At 42.6% G+C, this 18,095-nt stretch overlaps 1 protein-coding gene across 1 annotated transcript in view; it reads left to right on the top strand.

The window, feature by feature from the left end:
* Nucleotides 1-16,298, top strand: part of LOC115126035 (stromal membrane-associated protein 2-like) — a 122,047-nt gene extending 105,749 nt beyond the window's left edge. The window contains exons 9-10 of the mRNA XM_065018050.1: nucleotides 8,565-9,400; nucleotides 9,753-16,298. Of these exons, the coding sequence (XP_064874122.1) occupies nucleotides 8,565-9,400; nucleotides 9,753-9,881 (965 nt within the window). The 3' untranslated portion in view covers nucleotides 9,882-16,298. The remainder of the gene's footprint in view (nucleotides 1-8,564; nucleotides 9,401-9,752) is intronic.
* Nucleotides 16,299-18,095: the final 1,797 nt, after the last annotated feature.

Raw genomic sequence — 18,095 nt, 5'->3', positions numbered from 1 at the left:
CTCTAGTAACTGTCCTCTAGTAACTGTCCTTTAGTAACTGTCCTTTAGTAACTGTCCTTTAGTAACTGTCCTATAGTAACTGTCCTCTAGTAACTGTCCTCTAGTAACAGTCCATTCCTAACTGTCCTTTAGTAACTGTCCTTTAGTAACTGTCCTTTCCTAACTGTCCTTTAGTAACTGTCCTCTAGTAACTGTCCTTTAGTAACTGTCCTCTAGTAACTGTCCTTTAGTAACAGTCCTTTAGTAACTGTCCTTCAGTAACTGTCCTTCAGTAACTGTCCTTTAGTAACTATCCTTTAGTAACTGTCCGTTAGTAACTGTCCTCTAGTAACTGTCCTTTAGTAACTGTCCTCTAGTAACAGTCCGTTCCTAACTGTCCTCTAGTAACAGTCCGTTCCTAACTGTCCTCTAGTAACAGTCCGTTCCTAACTGTCCGTTAGTAACTGTCCTTTAGTAACTGTCCTTTAGTAACTGTCCTTTAGTAACTGTCCTTTAGTAACTGTCCTCTAGTAACAGTCCGTTCCTAACTGTCCTCTAGTAACTGTCCTTTAGTAACTGTCCTTTAGTAACTGTCCTTTAGTAACTGTCCTTTAGTAACTGTCCTCTAGTAACTGTCCTTTAGTAACTGTCATTTAGTAACTGTCATTTAGTAACTGTCCTTTAGTAACTGTCCTTTAGTAACAGTCCGTTCCTAACTGTCCTCTAGTAACAGTCCGTTCCTAACTGTGCTCTAGTAACTGTCCTCTAGTAACTGTCATTTAGTAACTGTCCTCTAGTAACTGTCCTTTAGTAACTGTCCTCTAGTAACTGTCCTCTAGTAACTGTCCTTTAGTAACTGTCCTTTAGTAACTGTCCTTTAGTAACTGTCCTCTAGTAACTGTCCTCTAGTAACTGTCCTCTAGTAACAGTCCATTCCTAACTGTCCTTTAGTAACTGTCCTTTAGTAACTGTCCTTTCCTAACTGTCCTTTAGTAACTGTCCTCTAGTAACTGTCCTTTAGTAACTGTCCTCTAGTAACTGTCCTTTATTAACAGTCCTTTAGTAACTGTCCTTCAGTAACTGTCCTTCAGTAACTGTCCTTTAGTAACTCTCCTTTAGTAACTGTCCGTTAGTAACTGTCCTCTAGTAACTGTCCTTTAGTAACTGTCCTCTAGTAACAGTCCGTTCCTAACTGTCCTCTAGTAACAGTCCGTTCCTAACTGTCCTCTATTAACAGTCCGTTCCTAACTGTCCGTTAGTAACTGTCCTTTAGTAACTGTCCTTTAGTAACTGTCCTTTAGTAACTGTCCTTTAGTAACAGTCCGTTCCTAACTGTCCTCTAGTAACTGTCCTTTAGTAACTGTCCTTTAGTAACTGTCCTTTCCTAACTGTCCGTTAGTAACTGTCCTTTAGTAACTGTTTAGTAACTGTCCTCTAGTAACCGTCCTTTAGTAACTGTCCTTTCCTAACTGTCCTTTAGTAACTGTCCTTTAGTAACTGTCCTTTAGTAACTGTCCTTCAGTAACTGTCCTCTAGTAACAGTCCTTTAGTAACTGTCCTTTAATAACTGTCCTTTAGTAACTGTCCTCTAGTAACTGTCCTCTAGTAACTGTCCTCTAGTAACAGTCTGTTCCTAACTGTCCTTTAGTAACTGTCCTTTAGTAACTGTCCTCTAGTAACTGTCCTCTAGTAACTGTCCTCTAGTAACAGTCCGTTCCTAACTGTCCGTTCCTAACAGTCCTTTAGTAACTGTCCTTTAGTAACTGTCCTTTAGTAACTGTCCTTTAGTAACTGTCCTCTAGTAACTGTCCTCTAGTAACTGTCCTTTAGTAACTGTCCTCTAGTAACTGTCCTTCAGTAACTGTCCTTTAGTAACTGTCCTTTAGTAACTGTCCTTTCGTAACTGTCCTCTAGTAACTGTCCTCTAGTAACTGTCCTCTAGTAACAGTCCGTTCCTAACTGTCCTTTAGTAACTGTCCTTTAGTAACTGTCCTTCAGTAACTGTCCTTCAGTAACTGTCCTTCAGTAACTCTCCTTTAGTAACTGTCCTTTAGTAACTGTCCTCTAGTAACTGTCCTTTAGTAACTGTCCTCTAGTAACAGTCCGTTCCTAACTGTCCTCTAGTAACAGTCCGTTCCTAACTGTCCTCTAGTAACAGTCCGTTCCTAACTGTCCTCTAGTAACAGTCCGTTCCTAACTGTCCTCTAGTAACAGTCCGTTCCTAACTTTGTCCTCTAGTAACAGTCCGTTCCTAACTGTCCTTTAGTAACTGTCCTTTATTAACTGTCCTTTAGTAACTGTCCTTTAGTAACAGTCCGTTCCTAACTGTCCTCTAGTAACAGTCCGTTCTAACTGTCCTTTAGTAACTGTCCTTTAGTAACTGTCCTTTAGTAACTGTCCTTTAGTAACTGTCATTTAGTAACTGTCCTCTAGTAACTGTCCTCTAGTAACAGTCTGTTCCTAACTGTCCTTTAGTAACTGTCCTTTAGTAACTGTCCTTTAGTAACTGTCCTTCAGTAACTGTCCTTCAGTAACTGTCTTTCAGTAACTGTCTTTCAGTAACTGTCTTTCAGTAACTGTCCTTCATTAACAGTCCGTTCCTAACTGTCCTTCAGTAACTGTCCTTCAGTAACTGTCCTTCAGTTACTGTCCTTCAGTAACTGTCCTTCAGTAACTGTCCTTCAGTAACTGTCCGTTAGTAACTGTCCGTTAGTACTGTCCTTCAGTAACTGTCCTTCAGTAACTGTCCTTCAGTAACTGTCCTTTAGTAACTGTCCTTTAATAACTGTCCTTTAGTAACTGTCCTCTAGTAACTGTCCTCTAGTAACTGTCCTCTAGTAACAGTCCGTTCCTAACTGTCCTTTAGTAACTGTCCGTTCCTAACAGTCCGTTCCTAACAGTCCGTTCCTAACAGTCCTTTAGTAACTGTCCTTTAGTAACTGTCCTTTAGTAACTGTCCTTTAGTAACTGTCCTTTAGTAACTGTCCTCTAGTAACTGTCCTCTAGTAACTGTCCTCTAGTAACTGTCCTTTAGTAACTGTCCTTCAGTAACTGTCCTTTAGTAACTGTCCTTTAGTAACTGTCCTTTAGTAACTGTCCTTTAGTAACTGTCCTCTAGTAACTGTCCTCTAGTAACTGTCCTCTAGTAACAGTCCGTTCCTAACTGTCCTTTAGTAACTGTCCTTTCCTAACTGTCCTTTCCTAACTGTCCTTTAGTAACTGTCCTCTAGTAACTGTCCTTTAGTAACTGTCCTTTAGTAACTGTCCTCTAGTAACTCTCCTTTAGTAACTGTCCTTTAGTAACTGTCCTCTAGTAACTGTCCTCTAGTAACAGTCCGTTCTTAACTGTCCTTTAGTAACTGTCCTTTAGTAACTGTCCTTTAGTAACTGTCCTTCAGTAACTGTCCTTCAGTAACTGTCTTTCAGTAACTGTCTTTCAGTAACTGTCTTTCAGTAACTGTCCTTCATTAACAGTCCGTTCCTAACTGTCCTTCAGTAACTGTCCTTCAGTAACTGTCCTTCAGTTACTGTCCTTCAGTAACTGTCCTTCAGTAACTGTCCTTCAGTAACTGTCCGTTAGTAACTGTCCGTTAGTACTGTCCTTCAGTAACTGTCCTTCAGTAACTGTCCTTCAGTAACTGTGTTTCAGTAACTGTCCTGCAGTAACTGTCCTTTAGTAACTGTCCTCTAGTAACAGTCCTTTAGTAACTGTCCTTTAATAACTGTCCTTTAGTAACTGTCCTCTAGTAACTGTCCTCTAGTAACTGTCCTCTAGTAACAGTCCGTTCCTAACTGTCCTTTAGTAACTGTCCGTTCCTAACAGTCCATTCCTAACAGTCCGTTCCTAACAGTCCTTTAGTAACTGTCCTTTAGTAACTGTCCTTTAGTAACTGTCCTTTAGTAACTGTCCTCTAGTAACTGTCCTCTAGTAACTGTCCTCTAGTAACTGTCCTCTAGTAACAGTCCGTTCCTAACTGTCCTTTAGTAACTGTCCTTTAGTAACTGTCCTCTAGTAACTGTCCTCTAGTAACTGTCCTCTAGTAACAGTCCGTTCCTAACTGTCCGTTCCTAACAGTCCTTTAGTAACTGTCCTTTAGTAACTGTCCTTTAGTAACTGTCCTTTAGTAACTGTCCTCTAGTAACTGTCCTCTAGTAACTGTCCTTTAGTAACTGTCCTCTAGTAACTGTCCTTCAGTAACTGTCCTTTAGTAACTGTCCTTTAGTAACTGTCCTTTCGTAACTGTCCTCTAGTAACTGTCCTCTAGTAACTGTCCTCTAGTAACAGTCCGTTCCTAACTGTCCTTTAGTAACTGTCCTTTAGTAACTGTCCTTCAGTAACTGTCCTTCAGTAACTGTCCTTCAGTAACTCTCCTTTAGTAACTGTCCTTTAGTAACTGTCCTCTAGTAACTGTCCTTTAGTAACTGTCCTCTAGTAACAGTCCGTTCCTAACTGTCCTCTAGTAACAGTCCGTTCCTAACTGTCCTCTAGTAACAGTCCGTTCCTAACTGTCCTCTAGTAACAGTCCGTTCCTAACTGTCCTCTAGTAACAGTCCGTTCCTAACTGTCCTCTAGTAACAGTCCGTTCCTAACTGTCCTTTAGTAACTGTCCTTTATTAACTGTCCTTTAGTAACTGTCCTTTAGTAACAGTCCGTTCCTAACTGTCCTCTAGTAACAGTCCGTTCCTAACTGTCCTTTAGTAACTGTCCTTTAGTAACTGTCCTTTAGTAACTGTCCTTTAGTAACTGTCATTTAGTAACGGTCCTCTAGTAACTGTCCTCTAGTAACAGTCTGTTCCTAACTGTCCTTTAGTAACTGTCCTTTAGTAACTGTCCTTTAGTAACTGTCCTTCAGTAACTGTCCTTCAGTAACTGTCTTTCAGTAACTGTCTTTCAGTAACTGTCTTTCAGTAACTGTCCTTCATTAACAGTCCGTTCCTAACTGTCCTTCAGTAACTGTCCTTCAGTAACTGTCCTTCAGTTACTGTCCTTCAGTAACTGTCCTTCAGTAACTGTCCTTCAGTAACTGTCCGTTAGTAACTGTCCGTTAGTACTGTCCTTCAGTAACTGTCCTTCAGTAACTGTCCTTCAGTAACTGTCCTTTAGTAACTGTCCTTTAATAACTGTCCTTTAGTAACTGTCCTCTAGTAACTGTCCTCTAGTAACTGTCCTCTAGTAACAGTCCGTTCCTAACTGTCCTTTAGTAACTGTCCGTTCCTAACAGTCCGTTCCTAACAGTCCGTTCCTAACAGTCCTTTAGTAACTGTCCTTTAGTAACTGTCCTTTAGTAACTGTCCTTTAGTAACTGTCCTTTAGTAACTGTCCTCTAGTAACTGTCCTCTAGTAACTGTCCTCTAGTAACTGTCCTTTAGTAACTGTCCTTCAGTAACTGTCCTTTAGTAACTGTCCTTTAGTAACTGTCCTTTAGTAACTGTCCTCTAGTAACTGTCCTCTAGTAACTGTCCTCTAGTAACAGTCCGTTCCTAACTGTCCTTTAGTAACTGTCCTTTCCTAACTGTCCTTTCCTAACTGTCCTTTAGTAACTGTCCTCTAGTAACTGTCCTTTAGTAACTGTCCTTTAGTAACTGTCCTCTAGTAACTCTCCTTTAGTAACTGTCCTTTAGTAACTGTCCTCTAGTAACTGTCCTCTAGTAACAGTCTGTTCCTAACTGTCCTTTAGTAACTGTCCTTTAGTAACTGTCCTTTAGTAACTGTCCTTCAGTAACTGTCCTTCAGTAACTGTCTTTCAGTAACTGTCTTTCAGTAACTGTCTTTCAGTAACTGTCCTTCATTAACAGTCCGTTCCTAACTGTCCTTCAGTAACTGTCCTTCAGTAACTGTCCTTCAGTTACTGTCCTTCAGTAACTGTCCTTCAGTAACTGTCCTTCAGTAACTGTCCGTTAGTAACTGTCCGTTAGTACTGTCCTTCAGTAACTGTCCTTCAGTAACTGTCCTTCAGTAACTGTCCTTCAGTAACTGTCCTGCAGTAACTGTCCTTTAGTAACTGTCCTCTAGTAACAGTCCTTTAGTAACTGTCCTTTAATAACTGTCCTTTAGTAACTGTCCTCTAGTAACTGTCCTCTAGTAACTGTCCTCTAGTAACAGTCCGTTCCTAACTGTCCTTTAGTAACTGTCCGTTCCTAACAGTCCATTCCTAACAGTCCGTTCCTAACAGTCCTTTAGTAACTGTCCTTTAGTAACTGTCCTTTAGTAACTGTCCTTTAGTAACTGTCCTCTAGTAACTGTCCTCTAGTAACTGTCCTTTAGTAACTGTCCTTCAGTAACTGTCCTTTAGTAACTGTCCTTTAGTAACTGTCCTTTAGTAACTGTCCTTTAGTAACTGTCCTCTAGTAACTGTCCTTTAGTAACTGTCCTCTAGTAACTGTCCTCTAGTAACTGTCCTCTAGTAACAGTCCGTTCCTAACTGTCCTTTAGTAACTGTCCTTTCCTAACTGTCCTTTCCTAACTGTCCTTTAGTAACTGTCCTCTAGTAACTGTCCTTTAGTAACTGTCCTTTAGTAACTGTCCTCTAGTAACTCTCCTTTAGTAACTGTCCTTTAGTAACTGTCCTCTAGTAACTGTCCTCTAGTAACAGTCCGTTCCTAACTGTCCTTTAGTAACTGTCCTTTAGTAACTGTCCTTTAGTAACTGTCCTTCAGTAACTGTCCTTCAGTAACTGTCCTTCAGTAACTGTCTTTCAGTAACTGTCTTTCAGTAACTGTCCTTCATTAACAGTCCGTTCCTAACTGTCCTTCAGTAACTGTCCTTCAGTAACTGTCCTTCAGTTACTGTCCTTCAGTAACTGTCCTTCAGTAACTGTCCTTCAGTAACTGTCCGTTAGTAACTGTCCGTTAGTACTGTCCTTCAGTAACTGTCCTTCAGTAACTGTCCTTCAGTAACTGTCCTGCAGTAACTGTCCTTTAGTAACTGTCCTCTAGTAACAGTCCTTTAGTAACTGTCCTTTAATAACTGTCCTTTAGTAACTGTCCTCTAGTAACTGTCCTCTAGTAACTGTCCTCTAGTAACAGTCCGTTCCTAACTGTCCTTTAGTAACTGTCCGTTCCTAACAGTCCGTTCCTAACAGTCCGTTCCTAACAGTCCTTTAGTAACTGTCCTTTAGTAACTGTCCTTTAGTAACTGTCCTTTAGTAACTGTCCTTTAGTAACTGTCCTCTAGTAACTGTCCTCTAGTAACTGTCCTTTAGTAACTGTCCTTCAGTAACTGTCCTTTAGTAACTGTCCTTTAGTAACTGTCCTTTAGTAACTGTCCTTTAGTAACTGTCCTCTAGTAACTGTCCTCTAGTAACTGTCCTCTAGTAACAGTCCGTTCCTAACTGTCCTTTAGTAACTGTCCTTTCCTAACTGTCCTTTCCTAACTGTCCTTTAGTAACTGTCCTCTAGTAACTGTCCTTTAGTAACTGTCCTTTAGTAACTGTCCTCTAGTAACTGTCCTTTAGTAACAATCCTTTAGTAACTGTCCTTCAGTAACTGTCCTTCAGTAACTGTACTTCAGTAACTCTCCTTTAGTAACTGTCCTTTAGTAACTGTCCTCTAGTAACTGTCCTTTAGTAACTGTCCTCTAGTAACAGTCCGTTCCTAACTGTCCTCTAGTAACAGTCCATTCCTAACTGTCCTCTAGTAACAGTCCGTTCCTAACTGTCCTCTAGTAACAGTCCGTTCCTAACTGTCCTCTAGTAACAGTCCGTTCCTAACTGTCCTCTAGTAACAGTCCGTTCCTAACTGTCCTTTAGTAACTGTCCTTTACTAACTGTCCTTTAGTAACTGTCCTTTAGTAACAGTCCGTTCCTAACTGTCCTCTAGTAACAGTCCGTTCCTAACTGTCCTTTAGTAACTGTCCTTTAGTAACTGTCCTTTAGTAACTGTCCTTTAGTAACTGTCCTTTAGTAACTGTCCTCTAGTAACTGTCCTCTAGTAACTGTCCTCTAGTAACTGTCCTTCAGTAACTGTCCTTCAGTAACTGTCCTTCAGTAACTGTCTTTCAGTAACTGTCTTTCAGTAACTGTCTTTCAGTAACTGTCCTTCATTAACAGTCCGTTCCTAACTGTCCTTCAGTAACTGTCCTTCAGTAACTGTCCTTCAGTTACTGTCCTTCAGTTACTGTCCTTCAGTAACTCTCCTTCAGTAACTGTCCTTCAGTAACTGTCCGTTAGTAACTGTCCTTCAGTAACTGTCCTTCAGTATCTGTCCTTCAGTAACTGTCCTTCAGTAACTGTCCGTTAGTAACTGTCCTTTAGTAACTGTCCTTTAGTAACTGTCCTTCAGTAACTGTCCTTCAGTAACTGTCCTTCAGTAACTGTCCTTTAGTAACTCTCCTTCAGTAACTGTCCTTCAGTAACTGTCCTTCAGTAACTGTCCTTCAGTAACTGTCCTCTAGTAACAGTCCTTCAGTAACTGTCCTTCAGTAACTGTCCTTCAGTAACTGTTCTTCAGTAACTGTCCTTCAGTAACTGTCCTTCAGTAACTGTCCTTCAGTAACTGTTCTTCAGTAACTGTCCACTAGTAACTGTCCTTCAGTAACTGTCCTTGCCCAACTTTTTCTCTGAGTGGTTTAACTTTGTACTCTCCAGCTGGCCTATACATGAACCCAGCCCAGCTGGGCTACTACGGATCGTACCATTCCCTGGCCACTGAGGGGGGAGCGATGGGAGGAGCCATGGTGACATCACACTCCATGATGGCCCTGAGTGGTCAGCAGCAGAACGGCATGATGGGAGGGCAACAGCAAAGCGTTATGGGAGCTAAGCAGAATGAAATGGTGGGAGCTCAGCAGAATGGCATGATGGGAGCTCAGCAGAATGGAATGGTGGCAGCACAACAGAATGGCTTTATGGCTCAACAGGGAGTCATGGGGCAAGCAGTCAACACATCCCCGTTCATGGCAGGAGTGCCACACAGCATGATAAATCATCAGCAAAGCATTATGGGAGCTCAGCAGAGTGTTATGATGGGAGCTCAGCAGTGCGGCATGATGGGAGCTCAGCAGAGAGGCATGATGGGCGCGCAGCAGAGAGGCATGATGGGAGCTCAGCAGAACGGCATGATGGGAGCTCAGCAGAACGACATGATGGGAGCTCAGCAGAACGGCATGATGGGAGCTCAGCAGAACGGCATGATGGGAGCTCAGCAGAACGGCATGATGGGAGCTCAGCAGAATGGCATGATGGGAGCTCAGCAGAGAGGCATGATGGGCGCTCAGCAGAGAGGCATGATGGGAGCTCAGCAGAACGGCATGATGGGAGCTCAGCAGAATGGCATGATGGCAGCTCAGCAGAGAGGCATGATGGGATTGCAACATAACGGCATCATGGGAGCACAGCAACAAAGCATCATGGGACGTCAACAGAAAGGCATGACGGGCGGAGTGGCGTCCGTGCCTCAGGAGGATCAGTGCGCCATCACTCAGGTGAGAGACACACACCTGGAATGTGTGTGTGTGTTTGTATTACTATACTTGTGAGGACCGTGTGTCAGAGGAAATGACTGTGTTTGACTGTGTTTCTATGAGCCAATATGTGTGTAACTGTATATTTACATAACATTTGACTATAGTATTAAAATCGGTGTTTGTCTGTGTGTTCGCGTGTGTGTGTGTGTGTTTTGTATTACTATACTTGTGAGGACCGTGTGTGTGTGTGTTTGTCTGTGTGTGTTTGTCTGTGTGTTCGCGTGTGTGTTCGCGTGTGTGTGTGTGTTCGCGTGTGTGTGTGTGTGTGTGTGTGTGTGTGTGTGTGTGTGTGGTTCCCCCCCCACACCAGATGACCCAGCACATGGCGGGGGTGAACTTCTATGGCACCAACGCCATGACGGGTTACGGCAGTCAGCACATCGGCGGACCAAAGACTCAAAGCTCCAACCACATGACGACGTCTCACGTCTGGAAGTGATGTCATCGCCCGAAGAGGAAGTTGATGTCACTGAGCAGCAGTGGTGCTTGGAAGGTTTCGGGGACTTTTCGAATGAACTTTCCATCAGACATTTTAGATAACATGGGAGGAGGATGAGGAAGAGAAGGAGGGTGGGTAGTTTACTTAGGCGCGCTTTCGATCTCTCCTCTCCTCTCCTCTCCTCTCCTCTCCTTATTTCAGAGCAATTTCCATGCTTGCCTTCAGTTCATTCTACGACCAATCAAAGGACAGGGCTCAGAGTTGAAGACATCACAGAGGTCATACTGAACTGGGACCACAGCATAGAATACATCTCATATCCAGTGTGTGTGTGTGTGCGTGTGTGTGGTTGTTTGTGCATGCTTAACTGTTTCTGAAGAACCCCTCCAACTGAACTATTCCTGAAGAACTCATCCAACTGAACTATTCCCGAAGAACTCATCCAACTGAACTATTCCTGAAGAACTCATCCAACTGAACTATTCCTGATGAACTCATCCAACTGAACTATTCCTGAAGAACTCATCCAACTGAACTATTCCCGAAGAACTCATCCAACTGAACTATTCCCGAAGAACTCATCCAACTGAACTATTCCTGGTTTGAAACAGACTTCAGTTAGTTTAGTCTCCTCCCTAGTTTGAATAGATCTGGGTTGTGTTCCAAATGGCACCATATTCCCTTTATAGGGCACTACTTTATACCAGGGTCTATAGGGTAGTAGTGCACTACTTTAGACCAGGGTCTATAGGGTAGTAGTGCACTACTTTAGAACAGGATCTATAGGGTAGTAGTGCACTACTTTAGACCAGGGTCTATAGGGTAGTAGTGGTAATGGATTCTCAGTCAATTGTCCTTTAAACAACGGCCGGCTAATCAGAAACCAAAGATGACAGGAGAGCTTTATTATAGCTAGTAATGGCTAGGGCAGATGTGTTGGGTATTGTATTGCTATTGTACTAAATGATTAGCATACTAGTGATTTATACAATATTAGTTACTTTCAAACATGTAGAGAACATTTAAAGCAGTGCGATATATACACCACCAGTCAAAAGGTTTACAACACCACCTCATTCAAGGGTTTTTCTTTATTTTTATTATTTTCTACAATGTAGAATAATAGTGAAGACATCAACACTATGTAATAACACAGATGGAACCAAAAGAAAGTGTTAAACAAATCCATTTGAGATTTGCCTTGATGACAGCTTTGCACACTCTTGGTATTCTCTCAACCAGGAATGCTGGAATGCTTTTCCAACAGTCTTGAAGGAGTTCCCACATATGCTGAGCACTTGTTGGCTGCTTTTCCTTCACTCTGCGGTCCAACTCATCCCAAACCATCACAGTTTGGTTGAGGTCAGGGGATTGTGGAGGCCAGGTCATCTGATGCAGTAATCCATCACTCTCCTTCTTGGTCAAATATCCCTTACACAGCCTGGAGGTGTGTTGGGTCATTGTCCTGTTGAAAAACAAATGATAGTCCCACTAAGCACAAACCAGATGGGATGGTGTATCGCTGCAGAATGCTGTGGTAGCCATGCTGGTTAAGTGCGCCTTGAATTCTGAATAAATCAACAATTACAGACAGTGTCACCAGCAAAGCACCCCCACACCATCACACCTCCTCCTCCATGCTTCACCGTGGGAACCCCAGATGCGGAGATCATCCGTTCACCCACACCGCATTTTACAAAGACACGGCGGTTGGAACCAAAAATCTCTCATTTGGACTCATCAGAACAAAGGAAAAATGTGCACAAGTCTAATGTCCATTGATCGTGTTTCTTGGCCCAACCAAGTCTCTTCTTCTTATTGGTGTCCTTTGAACAGTTGATGTTGAGATGTGTCTGTTACTTGAACTCTCTGAAGCATTTATTTGGGCTGCAATTTCTGAGGCTGGTAACTCTGGGTCTTCCATTCCTGTGGCGGTCCTCATGAGAGCCAGTTTCATCATAGCGCTCTACGGTTTTTGCGACTGCACTTGAAGAAACTTTAAACGTTCTTGAAATGTCTTAAAGTGATGATGGACTGTCGTTTCTCTTTGCTTATTTGAGCTGTTCTTGCCATAATACGGACTTGGTATTTTACCAAATAGAGCTATCTTCTGTATACCACCCCTACCTTGTCACAACACAACTGATTGGCTCAAATGCGTTAAGAAGTTCACAAGTTAACTTTTAACAAGGCGCACCTGTTAATTGAAATGCATTCCAGGTGACTACCTCATGAAGCTGGTTAAGAGAATGCCAAGAATGTGAAAAACTGTCATCAAAGAAAGAAAGACGAATCTCAAATATAAAATACATTTTGATTTGTTTGACACTTTTTTGGTTACAATATGATTCCATGTGTGTTATTTCATAGTTTTGATGTCTTCACTATTATTCTACAATGTAGAAAATAGTTTTTTTAAATAAAGTAAAACCCTTGAATGAGTCGGTGTTGTAAAACTGTTGACCGTTACTGTATAGAATGGCTATTCATTTTTATGTTAAAGGATAAAATTAGCAGGTATGCTAGTCTAGCTAATAACTCCTCTGGTGCAAATCAAATCAAATCAAATGTTATTTGTCACATACACATGGTTAGCAGATGTTAATGCGAGTGTAGCGAAATGCTTGTAAGTAAAGGCCTTACTAATAACTCCTCTGGTTACATTGGTTTTTTATATAGCTTAGCTAGCTATATCATGATTCTTTGTAGTATGATCTATTGAGCATATCAACACTCACTGTGCTACGCCTCGGGTGGCAAAAATATGTAAACGTTCCTGAAATTCCCAGAATTTCCACCAAATCCTGTTTGGAAGGATCTCAGAAATTAGCCGCGGATAAGCAGGATATTTGGAAAATCTGGGAATTTGAGGAAAGTTTGTAACCCTAGCTACATCCTCAATATGACATGAGGGTAAAGGTCTTACTGTATGTAAGCGAGAGAAGGAGAGAAGGGAGATAAAGAGAGAAGGGAGATAAGGAGGGAAGGTGATAAGGAGGGAAGGAGATAAGGAGGGAAGGAGATAAGGAGGGAAGGTAGGAGAAAAATAAAGTGTTGAGTACAGGGGGCTCTTCCAGGAAGCAGGATCAATGAGTTAGCCAGCTGTCCTTAATGAACTAAATCCTTAATATTCGGAAATTACATTTAGTTTATTATGTATATATATATATATATATATATATAAAAGTTAGCTGGCTAATTTAATCCTGCTTTCTGGAAAGGCCCCTAACTGTGAATCTAAGTCATTGTGAGGACAGAGAATATTTTTGTGTCTAAAACTACAACTTATTCCCTATTTAGTGCACCTACAGTATTTAGGGCCCATAGGGGATCTGTCAAAAGTAGTGCACTATGTAGGGAATAGGGTGACATTAGGGACGTGACCTATTTGACCACCGACAGTCGCGTGTATGATAGTTCTAGAATACACAGGTTTATACATTTGATTGATGTCTATTTGAGACTGTATGACATGAATGCCTTATCTATGAATGTCTACTATCTGAACAGTATGTCTGTATATTTATTGTCTCTTTGTGCACACGTCTAGGAATGTCTCAATGATCACACTATGAATGTATGCGTATCTCTGAATTAGGAAAAGGGGTCAGTTCTGTCAATTTATGAAATGAAGAATTCTTATAGAAATCAAATTCAAGCATTGAACAATTCAAGGTTTGAATTAAAATTGAAACGGACAAAATTCAACCCCTGAATTGAGAATTGAACTGCACCCAACCCTGCACTGAATCTGTCTTCGTTCTGTCCCCTCTCACTGCCTGACTATCATCTGTAGTTAGTTCAATCTAACATAACGTCTCTCAATGTCATTAAGTATGTTGTTCCTATGAATGTATTCAGGCTATCTATGTATGAGTATACTATCAGTGTTATTGTCAATTAATCTAAGTGTTTGGTTGTTCTCGGACTACCTGTCATTGAATGTAAGTCTTTGAATGTTCTCTGGCTACCTGTCATTGAATGTAAGTCTTTGAATGTTCTCTGGCTGCCTGTCATTGAATGTAAAGTCTTTGAATGTTCTCTGGCTGCCTGTCATTGAATGTAAAGTCTTTGAATGTTCTCTGACTACCTGTCATTGAATGTAAGTCTTTGAATGTTCTCTGACTGTGTCTGAATCTATTTCAGGTTCCGTAGGACTACTTAGAGCCCTGCACAGGCATGCATTTTAAGCCAGAGCTCTACCAAATCCCGGCAACATTCAGGCCCTACCCTGCCCAGCCCTGCTTCTGCTAACTTTAAGGCCCAGCCCTGCACGAAGCCCAAAATCAGAAATCACTTCCTCTGTTAGTAAATCCATTATCTGCTCTGTCTGTCACTCACCCCCCTGCACACAGCTCGCTCTGCATGCGCTCTGCTCATGGCGCTCTTGAGTCTGTGAGTAACCATAGCGACGGCTCCGCTTCGGGCCGCTCGATGACGAGGGCAGTTAGCTGTTAGCTAATTTTCAACTCAAGGAACATTATTATTTTCTGTCAAATAATCTCTCCTGTCTTATATTTGACAAGGTTGAAGCACTTCTAACGCCACGTTCTGATCTTAGTCAGACATGACCATACTGCACAGCAGAGCACGTGGCTCAGCTTCAACATTTTAATGATCATTTAATGGTACGCGAGCCATACCAGTAGCCTAGTTATTGATGAGAAGAAAATAAAAAACGGCCCTAATCTGATGTTGGGGCCCGTCGGGCTTGGGACGGATAGCAGAGCTCCAGGACTCCTTCTGTTCTCAGTCCACCAATAGGAGAGCTCCAGGACTCCTTCTGTTCTCAGTCCACCAATAGCAGAGCTCTAGGACTCCTTATGTTCTCAGTCCACCAATAGCAGAGCTCTAGGACTCCTTCTGTTCTCAGTCCACCAATAGCAGAGCTCTAGGACTCCTTCTGTTCTCAGTCCACCAATAGGAGAGCTCCAGGACTCCTTCTGTTCTCAGTCCACCAATAGGAGAGCTCCAGGACTCCTTCTGTTCTCAGTCCACCAATAGGAGAGCTCCAGGACTCCTTCTGTTCTCAGTCCATCAATAGGAGAGCTCCAGGACTCCTTCTGTTCTCAGTCCACCAATAGCAGAGCTCTAGGACTCCTTCTGTTCTCAGTCCACCAATAGCAGAGCTCTAGGACTCCTTCTGTTCTCAGTCCACCAATAGCAGAGCTCTAGGACTCCTTCTGTTCTCAGTCCACCAATAGCAGAGCTCTAAGACTACTTCTGTTCTCAGTCCACCAATAGCAGAGCTATAGGACTCCTTCTGTTCTCAGTCCACCAATAGCAGAGCTCTAGGACTCCTTCTGTTCTCAGTCCACCAATAGCAGAGCTCTAGGACTCCTTCTGTTCTCAGTCCACCAATAGCAGAGCTCTAGGACTCCTTCTGTTCTCAGTCCACCAATAGCAGAGATCTAGGACTCCTGTTCTCAGTCCACCAATAGCAGAGCTATAGGACTACTTATGTTTTCAGTCCACCCAGAGTTCTAGGACTACTTATGTTCTCAGTCCACCAATAGCAGAGCTCTACGACTCCTTCTGTTCTCAGTCCACCAATAGCAGAGCTCTAGGACTACTTATGTTCTCAGTCCACCAATAGCAGAGCTCTAGGACTACTTATGTTCTCAGTCCACCAATAGCACAGCTCTTCATATCAGCGTCCCAAGTGGCATGCTATCCCCTTGCAAGTGCACTACTTTTGATCAGAGGCATCAGAAGTAGTGCACTAGGGGATAGAATGACATTTGGGACATGTGTTGACCAGCCTGTTGACCAGCCTGTTGATCAGCCTGTTGACCAGTCTGTTGATCAGCCTGTTGACCAGCCTGTTGATCAGCCTGTTGACCAGCCTGTTGATCAGCCTGTTGATCAGCCTGTTGACCAGCCTGTTGACCAGCCTGTTGATCAGCCTGTTGATCAGCCTGTTGACCAGCCTGTTGACCAGCCTGTTGATCAGCCTGTTGACCAGCCTGTTGACCAGCCTGTTGACCAGCCTGTTGATCAGCCTGTTGATCAGCCTGTTGACCAGCCTGTTGATCAGCCTGTTGACCAGCCTGTTGATCAGCCTGTTGATCAGCCTGTTGACCAGCCTGTTGATCAGCCTGTTGACCAGCCTGTTGATCAGCCTGTTGACCAGCCTGTTGACCAGCCTGTTGACCAGCCTGTTGACCAGCCTGTTGATCAGCCTGTTGACCAGCCTGTTGACCAGCCTGTTGATCAGCCTGTTGACCAGCCTGTAAAGCTATTGGAGCCTTTAAGTTTCGGACAGCAGACATTTGTTATCCTTTACTTTTTTCTCTTTTTTTTTGACTATCAGCGATTGGCCACTGGGTATATGCCAATCATTCCTTATGTAGTCAGCGCCCGAACCCCAGGTCTGTTTACTCACACGCAAACAAATAAAAACAAATAGCATCTGTTTATTATTGTTATTACTAGGCTATTATTATGATTATTATAAATGCATGATGAGGTAAATAATGTAAAAGATGAATTCACAAAGACATATTCCATATTCAGAAGGACCACGTCTGACACGAGGTGACGATGAGATGCACCGGTTTGAATATCGTCACGTCCGTCGTATTGATGAGACCAAGGCGCAGCGTGATATGAATACATCTTCTTTAATTAACGAAGAAACACTAAACAAAATAACACAACGTGAAACTATAATAAGACACGAGTGCTGACAGGCAACTACACATAGACAATAACCCACAAAACCAAAAGGGAAAATGGCTGCCTAAATAGGATCCCCAATCAGAGACACCGATACATAGCTGTCTCTGATTGGGAACCAATTCGGGCCACCATAGACCTACATTTACCTAGACAATACCAAGACAAAAAACACACATACTACCCTCGTCACACCCTGAACTAACCAAAATAATAAAGACTAACATACCACCCTCGTCACACCCTGACCTAACCAAAATAATAAAGAAAACAAAGATAACTAAGGTCAGGGCGTGACAAATAGGGAGTACAGCATGTGGGCTAGTTATTAATATTACGTTGCCACTGTGAAAGAGAGAGGGGCAGAAACAGGCAGATATGCAGGGAACGTAAGAGAAGCAAGGAGACACAAAGTGAGAGAGATAGGGAGAGAGAGAGAGAGATAGGGAGAGAGCTAGAGAGACAGAGAGAGATCGATAGGGAGAGAGAGCTAGAGAGACAGAGAGAGGGAGATAGATAGGGAGAGAGAGCTAGAGAGACAGCGAGGGAGATAGATAGGGAGAGAGAGGGAGATAGATAGGGAGAGAGAGCTAGAGAGACAGAGAGAGGGAGATAGATAGGGAGAGAGAGCTAGAGAGACAGAGAGAGGGAGATAGATAGGGAGAGAGAGGAGAGAGATAGGGAGAGAGAGAGCGATAGGCTATTTTTGGTCAATTATAACTAAGTTATAGCACTTTGGCGAGCACAGTTTTGACCAGACCAGACACTTTGACCTTAAGTAACCAATACTATATTGTGATTCTATTTCTTAGATGCAGCTCGCAGTTTTCTACTTGAAACAACCACACACCTCAGCTCATGTTGCTCAGTGCCGAAGAGAGTGAGTGGATATAAAGGTTTAGAGGTTATTTAATGCTCTTCTTAGATCAGGGCTGCCGTTCCTTGCATGTTTTTGCTCCGACCCTAACCTAACATACCCGATTTAGCTCGTTAAGGCGTTGGTGAGCAGGCAGTAAGTAGAATCAGGTGTGATTTTAAATTATGGTTGGGACTGAATACCCTACAGAAGAACTCTCTCTGTGAACATTGGTTGGGCAGCCTCGTCTTAGATTAACACTGTCCAGGCAATAGCTGATTCATGTGCAGAGATGGTGCAAAGGAATGCAGTGGACTGGTGGAAAAGCATTGTACCTTCTACAGGTGTGTTGATCATTAGTAATATGACACCACGTCAGCCATAGTTCATCACCTTCTACAGGTGTGTTGATCATTAGTAATATGACACCACGTCAGCCATAGTTCATCACCTTCTACAGGTGTGTTGATCATTAGTAATATGACACCACGTCAGCCATAGTTCATCACCTTCTACAGGTGTGTTGATCATTAGTAATATGACACCACGTCAGCCATAGTTCATCACCTTCTACAGGTGTGTTGATCATTAGTAATATGACACCTCTTCAGTTTTTTTTTTTTTTTTACATTTGTGCGAGAAATTGCAGGTATGCTTGAAATATTATTTTCCTTCCTTTG

This window comes from Oncorhynchus nerka, linkage group LG4 (genome assembly GCF_034236695.1).
Source record: "Oncorhynchus nerka isolate Pitt River linkage group LG4, Oner_Uvic_2.0, whole genome shotgun sequence".
NCBI lineage: Eukaryota > Metazoa > Chordata > Actinopteri > Salmoniformes > Salmonidae > Oncorhynchus > Oncorhynchus nerka.
The sequence above is the reverse complement of the archived record's forward strand: the minus strand, read 5'-3'. Positions and strand labels throughout refer to the sequence as shown.